The sequence below is a fragment of the Lepidochelys olivacea genome, assembly GCF_965140295.1.
Source record: "Lepidochelys olivacea isolate rLepOli2 genome assembly, chromosome: 1".
NCBI lineage: Eukaryota > Metazoa > Chordata > Testudines > Cheloniidae > Lepidochelys > Lepidochelys olivacea.
The window spans coordinates 261,493,616-261,509,890 of NC_140411.1; the positions used below are offsets into that span (position 1 = coordinate 261,493,616).

Genomic DNA, 16,275 nt, shown 5'->3' on the forward strand with positions numbered 1-16,275 from the left:
AGTACACCTCCCACTGTTTTGTCACCAAAAGCTGCCTTTTGGTGAAAAAAACTTGGCAGCGTAGACAAGGCCCTAGTCTTCACATCCCTCCAGATTTTACTCATGTTGCCCCCTCTCAGATATTTCATTTCTGTCAGTGGCTTTTATGCATAGTGGTAGTCTATCTTTTGCGCCTTACCTTAGGCCTAGGCTTTAGCAAGGGCCACACTACAGTAAGCACTGAAGTTCATCTGCACTCTACCCCTCTGAACCCTTCATCCTTTTGTCATTTCTCAGGCTCACTTCCATCACCTTTATTTGTATGAATTCACCCCACTTCCCTATTTCCTGCTTATCATTTTAGGCAGTGGTTGACCTGGCCAAAGGAAGGACTGCAATTTCAGATAAAGTGGTGATCGGTTTGTATCCCTCATTCCATGGGTTAAGAACACCAAAGAATTGCCTCATCACTGCATGATTCTTCTGGATGACCCAGAGGTATTAGTAGTGGACTCTAGCTTATGCCACATCCAAGCACTCTTTAAATGAAGGAAGAATCATCATAGGAACTAAGAAAGAACAAAAAAATCCCAGAAGATTCTCATCATTTGGAGCATAAGAGAGAAGAGCCACTGTAAAAGTTTTGGAAAAAAGGATCATTTCATCTGCACATAAGGGGACTTTCTTCATTTTAGGAAGCTTTGCTTTATTCTGTGAATTTCCCTACAATGCTGATGCCATGCACAGATCCAGTTAGATGGGCTTCTAGATTGTAAATCATCATGGCCCTTTATCTTAACTACAAAAAGAATGTAAAATCCTAGTGGAAACAAGGCACAGGTATTTTTACCTCAGTGTAGCTAGCTGAGGTCAAACTAGTGTCTTGTCTCCACTAGGATTTTACATCAAGTTAGCTTGTTTGATGTAAACACATTTTTTGCAGTGCCAGAACTGTCTTGCTATGTGCATCCTGTATAGAACCAAGCATGTTATTAGGGCTTAAATATGGATTCTAAGAATGGCAAATTAAAAGTATATCACTAGAGAATGGCCAAATAAGTATAGGGCCAAAAGCAACTTTTGTGCATTTAAGAATAAGGATAGAAGCAACTATCTCCCATAAGACAGCTCTCATAATTCCACCAACCCAGAAGGCTCCTGCTCGCTCTCTCTCTCTCTCTCTCCACCTCCCAAGGATATGCTGTAGAATCAAATCCCCTTGCTGAAGTGCCAGAACTGAAAAATTCTTCCCGCTTTGGGAGGAAGGCCATCAGATGAAGGAAGATCACTCAATACCACTTTAGAGAAGCTCTAAAAAACAGGAAGCGCGCAAACTACGATAGAAAACTAAAGCAACATGAGCTATTTTAGAAATTGCTTTGTATGTTTTTTAAAGTGTTTAACCAAAAAAAGCATGAAGTAGAACCGGTCTATCTAGGTGTCACCTTAGACCGCACATAGGGTTACCATGCCCACATAAAAAAGACGGCAGCTAAACTTAAGACGTGCGACAATCTTCTTAGCAAACTGGCAGGTTCGTCTTGGGGTGCTCATGCTCTAACTTTGCGGACATCAGCTCTTGCCACTTCGTATTCGGTGGCAGAGTACTGTGCACCAGTTTGGAGTCAATCGTCACACATCAAACTGGTGGATACGCAGTTACGTGCCACCATGCGTATCATCTCTGGCACCCTGCATCTGACTCTACTCCCATGGCTTCCAGTTCTGAGCAATACTGCACCTCCTCATATCAGATGAGAGGTTGCCACTGGCAGGTTACTGAAGAAAATATGCGCCAACTCAAGCCTGTCGCTGCACAATGACCTTTTTAAACCACCAGCTGCACATCTGTCATTACATTATCCATTATGGTCTCAGCAGCCACACCAGGATGTCAGGGTGGAAACACTCTGGCGAGAGGAATGGATATCTGTTATAATCCCCAACCAGTCCCTCATCGACAACCCCACAATTTGCCCGCCTTGTTTTGATTAGCCCCATCACCAGTGGTCCCTGTTGAACAGGATCCGGACCAGGCAAGGTCTCTGTGCAGCCAACCAGTATCACTGGGGCCTTCACAACAGCCCCTTGTGCAGCTGTGGCGCAACACAGACATTGATGCACATTGTCAATGAATGCCTACTGACTAGGTTCAGCGGTGGCCTAGAAGAACTGCAACACACCACTGAAGATGCCATCGCTTGGCTAGACAACTATCCACATGCTAAATAAAATAAAATTACCAGAAAAAAAAAAAGAGGAAAGAATAATGAAAGATACATTTAGAGCCACTGCCAGACCAGAAGGTGGAAAAGGAAGAAGTTTTACAAAACATATTTAGAAGAGATCACTGTGTGTGACTTTGTTTTTTTTTAAATCCAGCTATTCTAACTTTAATCAAGCTAACTTTATTAGGGGCACTGCCTAAAAATTACTGTGAATCAAGACTTCTAGACTGATCTTAAGTGCCACTGATTCAGTATATGACCTGCCCAAGGTCACCATCTCCGTGTCAGTTTCTCCATCTCTAAAGTGAAGGAACTTTACCTGACAGGCATTCTGTGAGACTTCATATTTGCAAAGTGTTTTGAGATCCTCAAAAAAAGGTGAGAAGTGCACCATACTATTATGGGTAGGTATCAAGTCTCATCTAACTTGATGACTAATCCTCATCCCTGGAGTCACAATTCTGTACAACATCTGAAGCATTTCTAGCAGCCAATTGTGATATCACAAAAGGAAGATGACATCATCTTGGAGAAAATGCTACAAGAACACATTAACTCTTAGGGAAACTAGGGATCCTGTAAGCTACAAAGGAAAGGTGAGGAGCGGTGCAAGACAGAAGCAGAGTTTTTCCAACACAATGCAATTCAAAGTTTTCCCAAGAGGTATCAACAGTACTTTCTATATCAGTCATTAAAACCAAGTAAAAAATAACTGAAATAAAATCAGCTAACAGTTAAACAGAGTAGGTTGGCTTGCCTCAAATTGAGTCTCTTTACTACACAGCCCTCGGCTTGGCAAGTATTTGCTGATTCTCAAGAGCCAAAGAGCTTAATTTATTCAAATATGGAGTGGGGGGGAAGAAAAAGGAAAAATATTAATTTCTTCATATTAAAATCCTGAACTGTTCAAAACGTAACATTCCATTTGCACCATCTTCAACAACACATGAAGTCATCCCAATTCCATCTCTAGGTCCGTTTTTCATGCAGCATCATATACCCTCTTCACACTCCCTAACTAACTGCCCGGCACACTAGCAATTTTTAACTAATGAGATATGTTTGGAGTGTTACCTGACTGGACTGCCATCATCAGCTTCTCTGGTTCTAGTAGAGTCATGTTGGTCCCCTTCTCAACAGCAACAATGGATTAAAAATATAAATAAAAAAACAGACAGAGGAATCTTGACGTCAGGCTTGTCCAAACGTTCCACAAAGCACCCTTGAATGCTATCAACTCCAGTGACTGAGAACTCAGTCCTTTTCCCTGCACAGTTCTTGGCTTATTCACTCTACAGACAAGTTGGGACAGCCCAAAATCAATTAACTGCTAGTAGGAAAATGAATACTCAAGCTGGAACTTAAGATGTGTGGTTTTCAACAATAAGCTCCGCCCTATGCTGCAGTTTGAGGGATGGGGGGAGAAAAGACGACACTCTCCAAAAAAATGCATACTGACAGCTTTTCCCTTTTGAGAAAGGAAGCTGAGATTTTATATGAACTTTGAATCCCCTAAGTGGCTATGATGATGAAGCAGTTTCGTTCCAAGAACAAGGAGACCCTGCATTAACAAACACAGACATTCTTAACTTGGAAAGAGCAAAGCTAAAAATAATACTGTACGCTGCCCATGTCTGCCACATTAAGTCTGGTCATACTTACAAATAGGAAGAAAAATCAATAAAGAAAGTTGGCAATATTTCCCCCACTCCACCTTGTTGGCTGCTAAGCCCAAGGCACTAAAAGCCTAGGGTTAGAACTTTTTAAAATAGATTTTAAAGTCAGTTTTTAAAAATGTATTCTTTCTTCCCCCCACCTCCAATCTTTTCCATTCCAGACTATGGCCTCCCTTTAACCCTCATTTCCGCTGAAGAAGTAGAAAATTAAACCATGTTTCCCATGCTCAGATGATGCACTATAGCTGGTTGGGGGGAGGGGAGGGTTGGGGCTTTTATAGTTGAATATTTCCTGATAATTAGGACAGTAGATTGGATAACTTTCACTCAGTGGGCAACTCCGGCTCCCAACCAGAAGTGAACTTCAATTTTGATCCCTGAACAGAGTGTCTCAAGTAACTTGATTAAGATAATTTAAATTAGCAATGAACCAACTCCAACTCTTCTGTCCCAAGAGCAGCACTCCCTTGTTTCCCCATCTTCATTTTCCCCCATGGCTTGTGGTGTTTCTCATTAGGTCATCTGCCAGTAAGTAATTATTATATTTATTTCTTATATCAGGATCAAAAACATGTTAGGCACCAAATAGACAGTGGCATGGCCCCACCTTTAGACTTCAAGTTCTTTGGGTTAAGCCAGAGTCTCTGTTCTGGCAGAGCTTTTTTCAGCTGAGGAGTACCTGAATTTGCAAAGGTGCATTTGCACCTCCTACATTCTGGGCCCTTATCCCTGTTTAACAGCAAGTCTATGTTGCCCTGCAGTTTGAGCGAATACTACTATGCACCACAGTGATGTGCTGTAACTCCCCTGTGTGGACACTTGGGTACAAACTAAAAGGTTCATAGTGCACGATAACATAGTTCTCTTCAAACAGGACTACATTAATGCAAAGCAGGATCCTTGTAGTTGCTGCCCCCAGAATCCACGTGCGGGAGGTACCCACTGCTATTTATCCCCACCTCTATGCCCTAAATTAAACCGATCTCAAAGCTGCTTTTACTCTCATGTCATGGTCCCCTAATAGCTGCACAACATCTTAGAAGAGCCAAGTGCAGAAGATTGTAGCAACATCTCCTCCTCCTCCAACACTTCTGGGTCTGTGAAGGATTCAGCAGTCTCATGACGACAGATTTAAACCATCCAGGGAATCCCCTTCTGCAGGTGATATTCCAGCAGGGCTGTTTGTTGGTTTTCCATCCTTTTTACACCAACAGTGTGTCATAAACAGACTAAATCACAACACATAATTTAGGCCTTTTGACTTTAAGGTACCATGCTCACCTAAATACCATCTATGCCAGTGGTTCTAAAACTAGGGGCACCGCCTGTTCAGGGAAAGCCCCTGGCGGGCCGAGCCGGTTTGTTTACCTGCCGCATCAGCAGGTTCAGCCGATCGCGGCTCCCACTGGCTGCGGTTCGCCACTCCAGGCCAATGGGGGCTGCAGAAAGGGAGGCCAGCACATCCCTCGGCCTACACCGCTTCCCGCAGCCCCCATTCACCTGGAGCGGCGAACCAGTGGGAGCCGCAATCGGCCGAACCTGCAGACGCGGCAGGTAAACAAACCAGCCTGGCCCGCTAGGGGCTTTCCCTGAACAAGCGGCACCCCTAGTTTGAGAACCACTGACCTATGCAGTCCTAGCTTCAAGGCTTATATTCTCTCTCACATGCACACCCTTAAAAGAACATTAAGGTTGCAAAGTCAAGCATTCAAAAGTTAGGAAATGCCAAAATGAAGTTTGCTATGCAAACTTAATTCGGCCTGGTACATGATAAGGCTTAGTTACATGATCTCACACTATTATTTCCACAGGATCTTGTCTTATTCAGTGCACAGAATGGACAATGCTCTGGGAATGAATCGGGGTTATGTATTGAAGGAAGCAGTGGTCTGTAAGACCTTATCTTGTGTGTTGCAGAAGTTTGAAGGAATGTAGTGAACAAGGTGGAACATCACAGGAAGAGAAAGGACAACCTCACAATTATGGCAGTAGAATACTGCTCTAGGAAACTGGGTTCTGACCCTGTCACAGAGTGCCTGTATGATATCAGGCAAGTCACTTAAACCACATTTTTCACAGATGTTCCTCATTTTCCAGGTGCCTGATTTGAGACTCTGGAGTCTGATTTCTTGAAGTACTGAGCAGCCAGAGCTGCAACTAAAGTAAATGGGAGTTGTGCATATGAAATGCTATATGAAGCCAGCTATTGGGCAAAATCAGTTCATAGGCATCTCAAACTGGGCACCCAAAGTCAATGGACACTTCTGATCTTAATCTCTCTATGCCTCAGCTCTCCATGTATAAAACAGAGATAATATCACCCCCTCATCTCATAGGGAATGTGACAATAAATTCATTAAATGTATGTGAAGCACTCATTTACTGTCATGATAAGCACCACAGAAAAGCTATGAGGAAATTAATAATTCTGTCTTCAGAATAAGGTTTGAATAGCGTGCAGTAAAGCAGGCCTGGGACTACACATTGACAATGAGGAGAACAAAATATTGAACAGCTTCTAATTTAATGAGCATCCATTCTGAGCCCTGACTGAGGCAGGGTCCAGCGGAAAACTTTGTACATAGTTCTGCAATTAAAGACTATATCATAATGCATACAGACATGGGTTCAGGATTAAGATTGCCTCATTTTCTCGCTTTTGAGTACTTAACTTTGCAATCTTATTAATGTTCTTTTAATACCTTTGTGTGTAACTTCCTACGCTTTTAAAAAAGCAAACTGAAAAACATGTCATTTTACACATGTACACGATTGATTCACAGAGTTGAAATGTTTAGATCCACCACGCAAATCTCTGCCACTTGAGCTAATGGACTAACTGCTAGCAGTTGTATTCTACCCTCTATGTGGTTCAGCACTACAGAGGATGACACTGTCAATGGGTTCCACAGATATTTGCTGACAGCAGAGGAATGGAGACACTCAGGGATTTTGGATTTCATTCCAGTCTCCTCAGAGTAGAGTTCTCTAGTTGGCCAGACTCTTCTGCCCAACCCCCAAGCTTGACCTCTTTGCCACATCCCCACCAACCTGGGCCTGGCCTAGCTGTACCTCATCACTGACCCTTCATCTATTCAGTCCCAGGCTCCACTCAAGTTGCTGATCCCAGTCCCCTTTGCCATTGTAAGATCACTTGTGTAGCAGCTCTATGGCTCAGGGGTGTGGTTTTTTTCAAACCTCTGGGCAACATAAGTTTTGCCGACATAAGTGGTAGTATAGACATGGCCTCAGTCACTTGGACGGACTGGTGTATGTATAGTCTGATCACCCACAGAAGCTGTGAGAGGCTCAAGGATTATTAGCTGTTAAACTCCAGCAAATCTCTACTGATCTCATGGAAACTGCGATTTTTCAAAGGCTTATAATTTAGTCTTATTAGGGCAGACTTTCATGGAAATGGCAAAAAGGCACACAACTTTGACCTTTGACTGGCCACTCTGACAAATTTCAAGTCCCTGCTCCAAAACATGGGAGCACTACAGCTTTCCAAAGAAAAGCTAACCAAGAATTTTTTTTAAAAACATTGAAAAAACAAAAACATTTTTCTCTAGCCTCATTCTCAGAAAATAGTGAACATTCCAAATTCAGCCAGTGGAAGACACTCAGCATGGAAAATTTCAGCCTGTTTCAAATTTGGCAAAGTTACAGCAACTGAAAACTGTGTCTTATAATGGGAAGCATTGAGCAACCTTAATTGGCAGTTCTACCAGTCCATACATAATAATGCGGACCTTAAGGCTAGGATTTTACTTAATAAGCATACACAGTGAGGAGCTGAAGTAGGGAACTGAACCTTGACAATTTATCCAGGGCCCACCCATAGGAGAATATTTTAAACCTGAACATCCACAATAAACAAAGGGAGAGACGCCTAGTTTATCAACAAAAATGCTTTGCGTTTCCTTCTTTTGGGGGGGAAAGAGGAGGGAAGAATGAGAGAAACAGTTCCCTTCCCCTTCAGAAAGCCCTTCCTTCCAATACCAAGGAAAAGCACTATTTTGCACCCTAGAAGTTACTCCACACTCAGGTGCCATTACTGGTGTTCACATTCCCCTACCAAACTAACACAGATAGGTAGTTGCAGGGTGGACTGATTTAAAATCAAAGCGATTTAAACCACCAATTTTAATCACTATTTAAATCAGCAAGCAGGAAACCCTGATTTAAATTGTTGATTTTAATCATGTTTTGCATTTGTAATTTTTATTCTAAGGAACAGCTGACACTCATTCATTGGTAACCACTGAAACATTTTATTTGCACTTAAAATAGCCTTTACAATACACTTGGAGTTTATTTTTGCTAACCAGGGAAATAAACTATGTCTATACATATTTAGATAAGCAATTATACAGCCATGATTAATATGATGACCAGGATGAAGAAATGGCCAAAACGACCAATTCCCAGCTCTGGGCCTGGCTTATTTAGAGAGCCATTTCCATGTATTAACAAGGACTGTATTAAATAACCACAGGGTTACACACAATGTCACCTTGATACCTCAGAGGGGAAAGAGAGGAGAGGAAGGAGGAAAAAGTAGAGAGCAATAGCATAAACCGGGGGGTGGTAAACAAAATCATGATGTCTTCAGTAGAAACAAACAAAACCTGATGTTGATAGTAAGCTTGATAAAGAAGCCAGCGCATTAATGGTAAAGACAGCCTTCACTAAGTACTTTTAACTGCCTATTTACTTTGCCCTTATCACTATTTGACAGTATTTTTTAACCATGATTTATTCCAAAAGACTAATTTCTGTGCTGTATGATAATCCCTATCAATATTAGTCCAACATTTCCAGCAAGATCTGCGCCTCAAAAAAGCATGAGAAATGTTTGGGCAAGGCATAATCTTTTAAGACATGTAACTAACAATTTCTCCGTTAAATCTATCCAAGGCAGACTGGTTGTTCTTATACCAACATACCATTCCTTTTACTCACACAACTGTGAGGGGACTGCAAGCCTACTTGGAATGTGTGTGAAGGACAAATCAATTAGAACTATTAACTTCCTGCCTTTGGTGTGTGACTGTTACAACATCCTTAGTGTACTTTCCACATTTAAGTACAAAATAAGGCAACAACTATCACCTGATAACCAAATACAGGGATAGAGGGCAACCCCCAAAGCACTACCCACTCTAGAATAAATAAATAAGCTTGGAGAGACTGTTTTACAAAGACCATGTCCCCTGTAATATCATGACAGTGTTCAGTGTTAATCCCAATTGCTGTTGGCATATGCAAACTCTACTCTCTTAAAAACATGTTCACAAGCCACAAAACTTGTTAAAGGGGATAGTTTCTGGCATGATTATTCTGAAGAAAATAATATACGTGCTGGATACTAAAACTGTGCTAGCTAAAAGTAAGTTAAAAAGCTTAACAAGGTATTTGCAAACTATGCTTGACAACCATTTCTGAATCTGTTTTAACAAATATTGCTCTGATCGGGGGTAGAGAGAGTGCTAATACAGGAACATCCACCAGCACCTTTCCCTAAATGAAGCTGAACGCTATTCAGTACATCTAAGATATTAACATCTATAATTTAAAAACTGTGTAAGTGTAGGAACAAATGTGTTTGAGCCCCTTAAAACCATTTACAGGATACTTATGTTGCAATGTCTAGCAGAGTCCAGTCTACGTTAGCCAGTGCGGCAAAAAATTAATTCCATGGTTTTGTAAACCATTCACTATACTGCACGGTGAAAGCTCTCAGATACCTAAAGCACATACATGCCTGTTACAAGAAGTACAGTCACCACACTGAAACTCCACACATTCCAACCAGTAGAGTCTCTCCCCCCAGATGCCCCTGGCGTTCTGTAGAGTGCAAGCATCCCAAACTCAAACCAAAAATATGACAAGCAACTGCAAGTTCTGTCCAAACCTGTAGTTGCAGTGATCTTCTGAATAACATAACTGAATGCAGAGCCATTCAAACAATGAAAGAAGAAACCAGGACAGCCTCAGACTCCTTCCAGAACACTTTACATGGCCTCAGGACATAGAGATGACGACTTCTAGTGACTAGACTGGTCAGTGGGTAGAGGCCAAGGATAGGATGAGGTAATCATTCCCATGTGACTGAAATTAAAAGCTAAACAAGGAGTTCACTTAAAAAAAAAAGTGACCAACTTGCATGAAATTCTTAAGTCTGATCTTTTGCCTTTAGGGCTGGGAAAGGCACTCAGATACCATGATTATGGGTGCTAAGACATCCAAAGATCTTCTCACTGTGAGGTTCACAAAGATCATTTGTAATTGTAATAAAGTTCAGAGAAATCTAGAGAGGAACCTCTCTGATTTGGAAAAATTGGACACAAACTGATAGTCTCTTGCATTTCGGTTCTGTAGCAGTAAGAACATAGAATCTGCCACACTAGAACAGACTGATTACGTATTTAGTCCAGGATTCTTTTAGTCCAGGTTCCCAAGAGCAGCCAATGCCAAATGCTTCAGAGAAAAGCGTAAACTCCCATTATGCATTTAAATTGTGCAATACTACACTGTGTAGAGAAGTCTCTTCTCGACCTCGACAAATGATCAATTTATGCCCTGAAGCACATGGATTAGTCCTAGTAATGGTTGTTTAGTGTAACTGCACATGCAACATTTATTCCTATAAACATCTACTGTAAAGAGAAAGAGAGTCTTTTGTAAGCTTAAGGAACACAAAGGCTTAACCCCTGTTAGAAGGCCACTAGACACGAGTAGTTAGCTCAGCTCTGAGTCAGCAGTGCCTGTCTGCAACTGCAAATGAAATACACCCTTTCAACACACACAGGCACCTCCAACATTTCTCTGTCATTTTAAGATCTCTCCGCCACACCCTACCCACTGCTCAATACCTTGGGTTTGGTCAGCTGTCACAGAAGCAGTTCCATTGCACATGGCATTTTTCCCTAGTCAATTTGACAAAGCTAAGGAATGTTCAGGCAATCAAATGTCAACCCAACTGGCAGAACAGCTGAGATTTTTTGATCAGCGTTTAAAACAAAAGATATAATTGGAAATAGAGTCACACCTACATAAACAACTAACTACAGTGGTCAATATCTATCATCAATATCAATATCCCATCAATGTCACTAAGAACTCCATTTTAAATATCTTCTATAAAGACATTTTTAAAGAACAAATTTATTGATCTAAGATGCATTAATATATTATGTCACAAGCAAAATCATTCATTGCAGAAACTCATGAACCATTAAACAGAGTGTCCTTTTACATTGACACAGTTTGTAGATACTTGTATTTATGTAACAGCTTTCATCCTACAGTATCTTATAGGCAGAATGGGTGTGTGTATGCATTAGTGTTAAATACACACCCAGATCACTTTGCCCACAAATGAAACACAGCAGCTGTTCAGACGCACACAGCAACAAACCACAGCTTTAGGAATGAAGAATATTGAATACATTTGAAATTATAAGGGGAATTTAAGTATTTAGGTTACCTGACTTGGGAATCTCACCCGTCACCAGAACTAACATTTGTAGATCTTACAAAAATATTACAAGTTATCTTTAGTGAACATGACCATCTATAGACACTGGACTTTAGGTCTTGTCTGAAAGATAGCACCCTCCAGCAACATAATTCCCCCTATCATGCTGGATACTGTTTCAGTATCAACCCTACAGAGAACCACATAATCAATCACTAACACCATTTCCTGCAGTACCTTTAGTTTCCCCTTGAGGAAAAATGTGGGTGGAGAGGTGCTTCCATTCACGTACTTTCCAGACCCAACCCTGTTTAACTTGTTTGCGCTAAGTACATGACAGCCCGCAGTGATATAGCTATAGACTCAATCCTTAAGTGCTGTACCTCAAGGAGACGTGCCTCAAGAAATAAAACATAACCTCCATTGGAATATATTCAACTGCGGACATTGTAACCACAGCATAAGGGGAAAGGGCTGGGATGAATAATTCCCCTTGCCTTCCTACCTGTCCCATTTAAGAGATTTACTTTTGTTGCTAAGGAAAACCCCTCTAGGTTACACAGGTAATTGGGTTAGCCTCCAGAGAAAGGCATTCCCAGCTTTCCTGAGTCAAAAAAATGGATAAGCCCAAAAAGCAGAGTACATTGACTTAAATCATCAATTTTAATCATGATTTAAATCAGGAAGCAGGAAACCTTGATTGAAATAACTGATTTTAATCACATTCCACATTTGTAGATTTTAGTTGTTTTTCTAAAGAAAGACTGATTCTAACTGGTTGGTATCCATTAAAACATGTTGATTTGCAACTAAATAAAACCAAAAAGAAAAGGAGTAGTAGTGGCACCTTAGAGACTAACCAATTTATTTGAGCATAAGCTTTCGTGAGCTACAGCTCACTTCATCAGATGCATGCATTTGAGATGGTATGCTCAAATAAATTGGTTAGTCTCTAAGGTGCCACTAGTACTCCTTTTCTTTTTGCGAATACAGACTAACACGGCTGCTACTCTGAAATCTAAATAAAATCACTACACTAAATTTGGTGCTTCTTTTTGCTAACCACAAAGATAGTGTATCTATATGCATTTATTTAAACTATTACATAGCTTAATTTACATTTATTCAGATTCTTACATTTTACATTTTTATCACCTTAGAAAATGGTGAGTGATGCACATTTTCTTTCTTACTAGGCGATTAATTTATTACTTGTCATTTGGGCCAAATTCTATTTGGATTAAATTAAAATTCAATTTAAAATGCATAAAAACATCTAAATTTTTGTATTAAATAAAACAACTTTAAGTGTGATAGATACATAAAAACATTTATCAAAAAGTTTATTAAAACATGTTTTGTATTTAAAACAAACTGATTTGTTCAACAAAGAAAGTATTATTCATAGTTAGAGAATTGTAAACTGTTTCTGGTTATGATCCTTCAAGATTTTAAAACTAGACAATTTCATCTTCACACTCAGATTTTTAATTTATAGATTGGAAGAGGAAAACAAGGTTTCCTACTTTTCAACATCCAATAGTTTTCTTAACTTTGGATGAACTAGTCACTGAACTGAACTAGTCGAATAAACTGAAAAAGAAAATATTCTCTTGGCACCACCAAAAGAGGCTACTGCTCTCAAAAGCTGATTTAGCAATTCAACAAACTGGTTCCAGGTGCTTAGCCAGTAAGTTCTTTAAAACTTTGCAGCAAACATGTACTGCATAGTATTATTTTCTGTATTTAAATTAAATTATTTTAATAGATAAGCAGCTTAGGTATTTAAATATAAAGTTGAAAACCTATGTAATTTTAAATACATTTTTAAAATAAACCTGTATTTAACTTAAACCCAAAAAATGCAAATTTTTTCTTTAATCAATTTTTTTATCCATCCTGAAAGTCTCCCTGCCCCAAATTAACCCACCACAGTTAATTAGGAGTCATTTTCCCCCAAATGTTGAGCAATGGCCTCCACAGCCATTTCAAGTTTCCCAATTTGAGATTTGTTGGGTTGCAATTATAAACAAAAAGGTGTCAATGAGGGTTGAGCATTCAGCATCAACTGTACCTTGCAGAATCAGGCCCTAGGTGATGTGTCCACACAAAGTCAGGCTTAGCTCATCTGCTGTTTCTGAATTCAGGATCCTTCACAACTTTAATAAACTTAACTGGCCATTTTAGCCAGTCATAGCAAGAAAGATTTCTCACTGACGGAACACAGGCAAACACGACTCATAGAAGAGTCACCAGCTCCAAGACGATAGCCTAAAGATTAGATGACACTTCCTTTGCTTTTATCTTTTGGTTTTGCACAATTCTTAACCACCACACAGCATGGGATAGTTATACTGCCAATTACACAGGTCAATAACCCACAAGCATTCGTTGTTAGAGTCCTCTGGGACTTCAAAAGCCAACACAAGTCACCAATCCTTCTCCATAGAAGTCAATCTTCTTCTGCTCTGCCTCAGTTTCTCATAGTTATACCTGCTCTGGATTACAAACTGTTCATATTAATTATATATTATGAATGTAAGTGGCACTGTATTCAAAGCATGTGCCATGTCAACTTGCTGTATCGTCTGAAGCCGGATTACCAGGAACAAAGACATCACAGATAACTGTGCCACTTACCATTCTTCCTCTCACTTAACGGAGGGAGATTGGGGTTTCGGCCATGGTGAAGGTTCAGGGTCAGCTCGGGCTGCAGGGAGAGCTCCTGTAGCTCATTAGCAACAGCTTCGCTCTGGGGGCTTGGTGCCGCAGAAAGCGACACCAACACCGGTTCATCATCATTTTCGCCAGCCCCTCCTCCGTCCAGCCCATTTCCAGCAATGGCGGAAGGGGGCAGGCACACCACACCGGAGAAATCCACTTTGGCTTTCGTGATGGCAACCTGCTGAAGGGACAGAGAACACAAGTTTGGTACTTATTATACAGTGAACTATCCCACCTCCCTTGCTGTAGATGGTATCTCTACATTTAAAAACAATGTTATTTCTAGATCTTTGTTAGAATTCATTTTCAACTGAGTTCAATTCAAACCCATCACTAGTCATTCAAACCCAGTACACCCACTGGGTTAAAAACTCATATGGCATTTTCTTCTCCTCAACACAATCATTGCTGAGTCTGCTTGCTAGCCGTGCTACTGAGCATGATCACCCTCCTCCTGCCCTCTACCCATCTATCAGGTCAGCATCCTCAACCTATTGGTAATTCAATGCCCACATTTTCAAGCAGGGTAAAGATCACAAGCTTGATTCTGCTTGCCTTTCCTAATCTTCCAGTTAACCACATTTACTCAGCTTCCCTGCTGACCTCTTTTTAAGGGATCCCCTTGTTTTATAGCAATATATGGTCTTAAAAGGTTAATTATCAACTTAAAATCTAGTCATTTTCTTAAAATGAAGAAAGTAATTTCAGGGACTAAATGCACGCGTTCACCTGCCATTGTGGTTTTACACACAGATTTTCACACCTAAAAAGTTGCCATCTTTCCCCATTATGCAAAAAATCCATGTAAATAGTGAAAGTTTACTATGGAGAAAACAATCTTAAAGTATTGTCAGCTACACAGAGTAAACAAACTGAGGCGTTTTCCTCTTTAATCTCTGAACAATAGTAATGTAAAGGACAAGATTAAGAGCCTCAGTTATCCAAAATCTGAATTAACAATCAGATTAAATGTGAATATTTAAAATTCACAGCTGTCCTTTCATGCAACTCCCTTTCAAATGTCTGGAACATCCAAGACACGAGTAGTATATCCAGCTACACAGACTGAAGCACACTGGATGACTGGCTGGCTTCCATATGAGAATCATCAGTAAAATGGTTACTAACATTAATATTTACATGGTAATGGCAATTTATACTGGACCATTCACATGCACTTGATAGGTATGGCAGTTTCCTGCTCCTTAGCACTGCTTCTAGACTGAGAAGCCAGACAGCCCTGCACTACTTTGGCTGTGCTGAAGCCATGCCTCAATCTGAAGGCTTTTCAGAAGCTAAATTTCCATTTTAAAGAGTTGTGAGCTAGCTATGAAGAAAAGGTAAATTCAGCAGGAAATCTCTATCTAATCTAGAAAACCCTCCAAACAGTGTAAAAGCCTAAGGGCATGGCTACACTTGCAGGTGTAGAGCGCTGTGAGTTAAACCACCCCTCAGAGAGCGCTGTAGGGAAAGCACTGCCATGGATTCACACTGACAGCTGACAGCGCACTGGTGTGGCCACATTTGCAGCACCTCCAGTGGCATTGGGAGCAGTGCATTATGGGCAGCTATCCCACAGAGGACCTCTTCCCATTCTGGCGCTGTGGCTTGTGGGAAGGGGGCGGGGCATTCTGGGTCCTGTCCCAACACCCTATGATGCATCGCTTTGCATCCCAGCAATCCCTGTGCTTCAGTCCACATTTGGCACCATCTTGCAATGTTTTTTGTACTGCGCGCGCTGTCTTCCCTTTCAGTCTGCGGGAATGGAGCCTGAAGTGCTGAGGAATATGCTGATGAGTCTTGCCAGCACGTCACGTTTGGCAGTCGAGTTATTCCTTAAGCTACAAACTGACAGTGAGGAGTCAGATGATGATGTCGACTAGCATAACACATATGACATGAGATTGCTTGTGGCATTCACAGACATGCTCACCACCGTGGAACGCTGCTTTTGGGCTCAGGAAACAAGCTCTGAGTGGTGGGATCACATTGTTATGCAAGTCTGGGATGACGAGCAGTGGCAACTTTCAGATGGGAAAAGCCACTTTCTTGCGACTGTGTGCTGAGCTTGCCCCCACCCTGCGGCGCAAGGACACAAGATTGAGAGCTTCCCTGACGGTGGAGAAGCAGGTGGCTATTGCAATCTGGAAGCTGGCAACTCTAGACAGTTACCGATCAGTCGCTA

At 41.0% G+C, this 16,275-nt stretch overlaps 1 protein-coding gene across 4 annotated transcripts in view; it reads right to left on the reverse strand.

Moving 5' to 3' along the window:
- Window positions 1-16,275, reverse strand: part of MRTFA (myocardin related transcription factor A) — a 178,912-nt gene that overhangs the window by 132,017 nt on the left and 30,620 nt on the right. For 3 of the 4 annotated variants that reach the window (XM_084644568.1, XM_084644565.1, XM_084644566.1), the window contains exon 4: window positions 14,007-14,271. In XM_084644568.1, the coding sequence (XP_084500694.1) occupies window positions 14,007-14,271 (265 nt within the window). The remainder of the gene's footprint in view (window positions 1-14,006; window positions 14,272-16,275) is intronic. The other variant, XM_084644567.1, reaches the window with a different exon arrangement.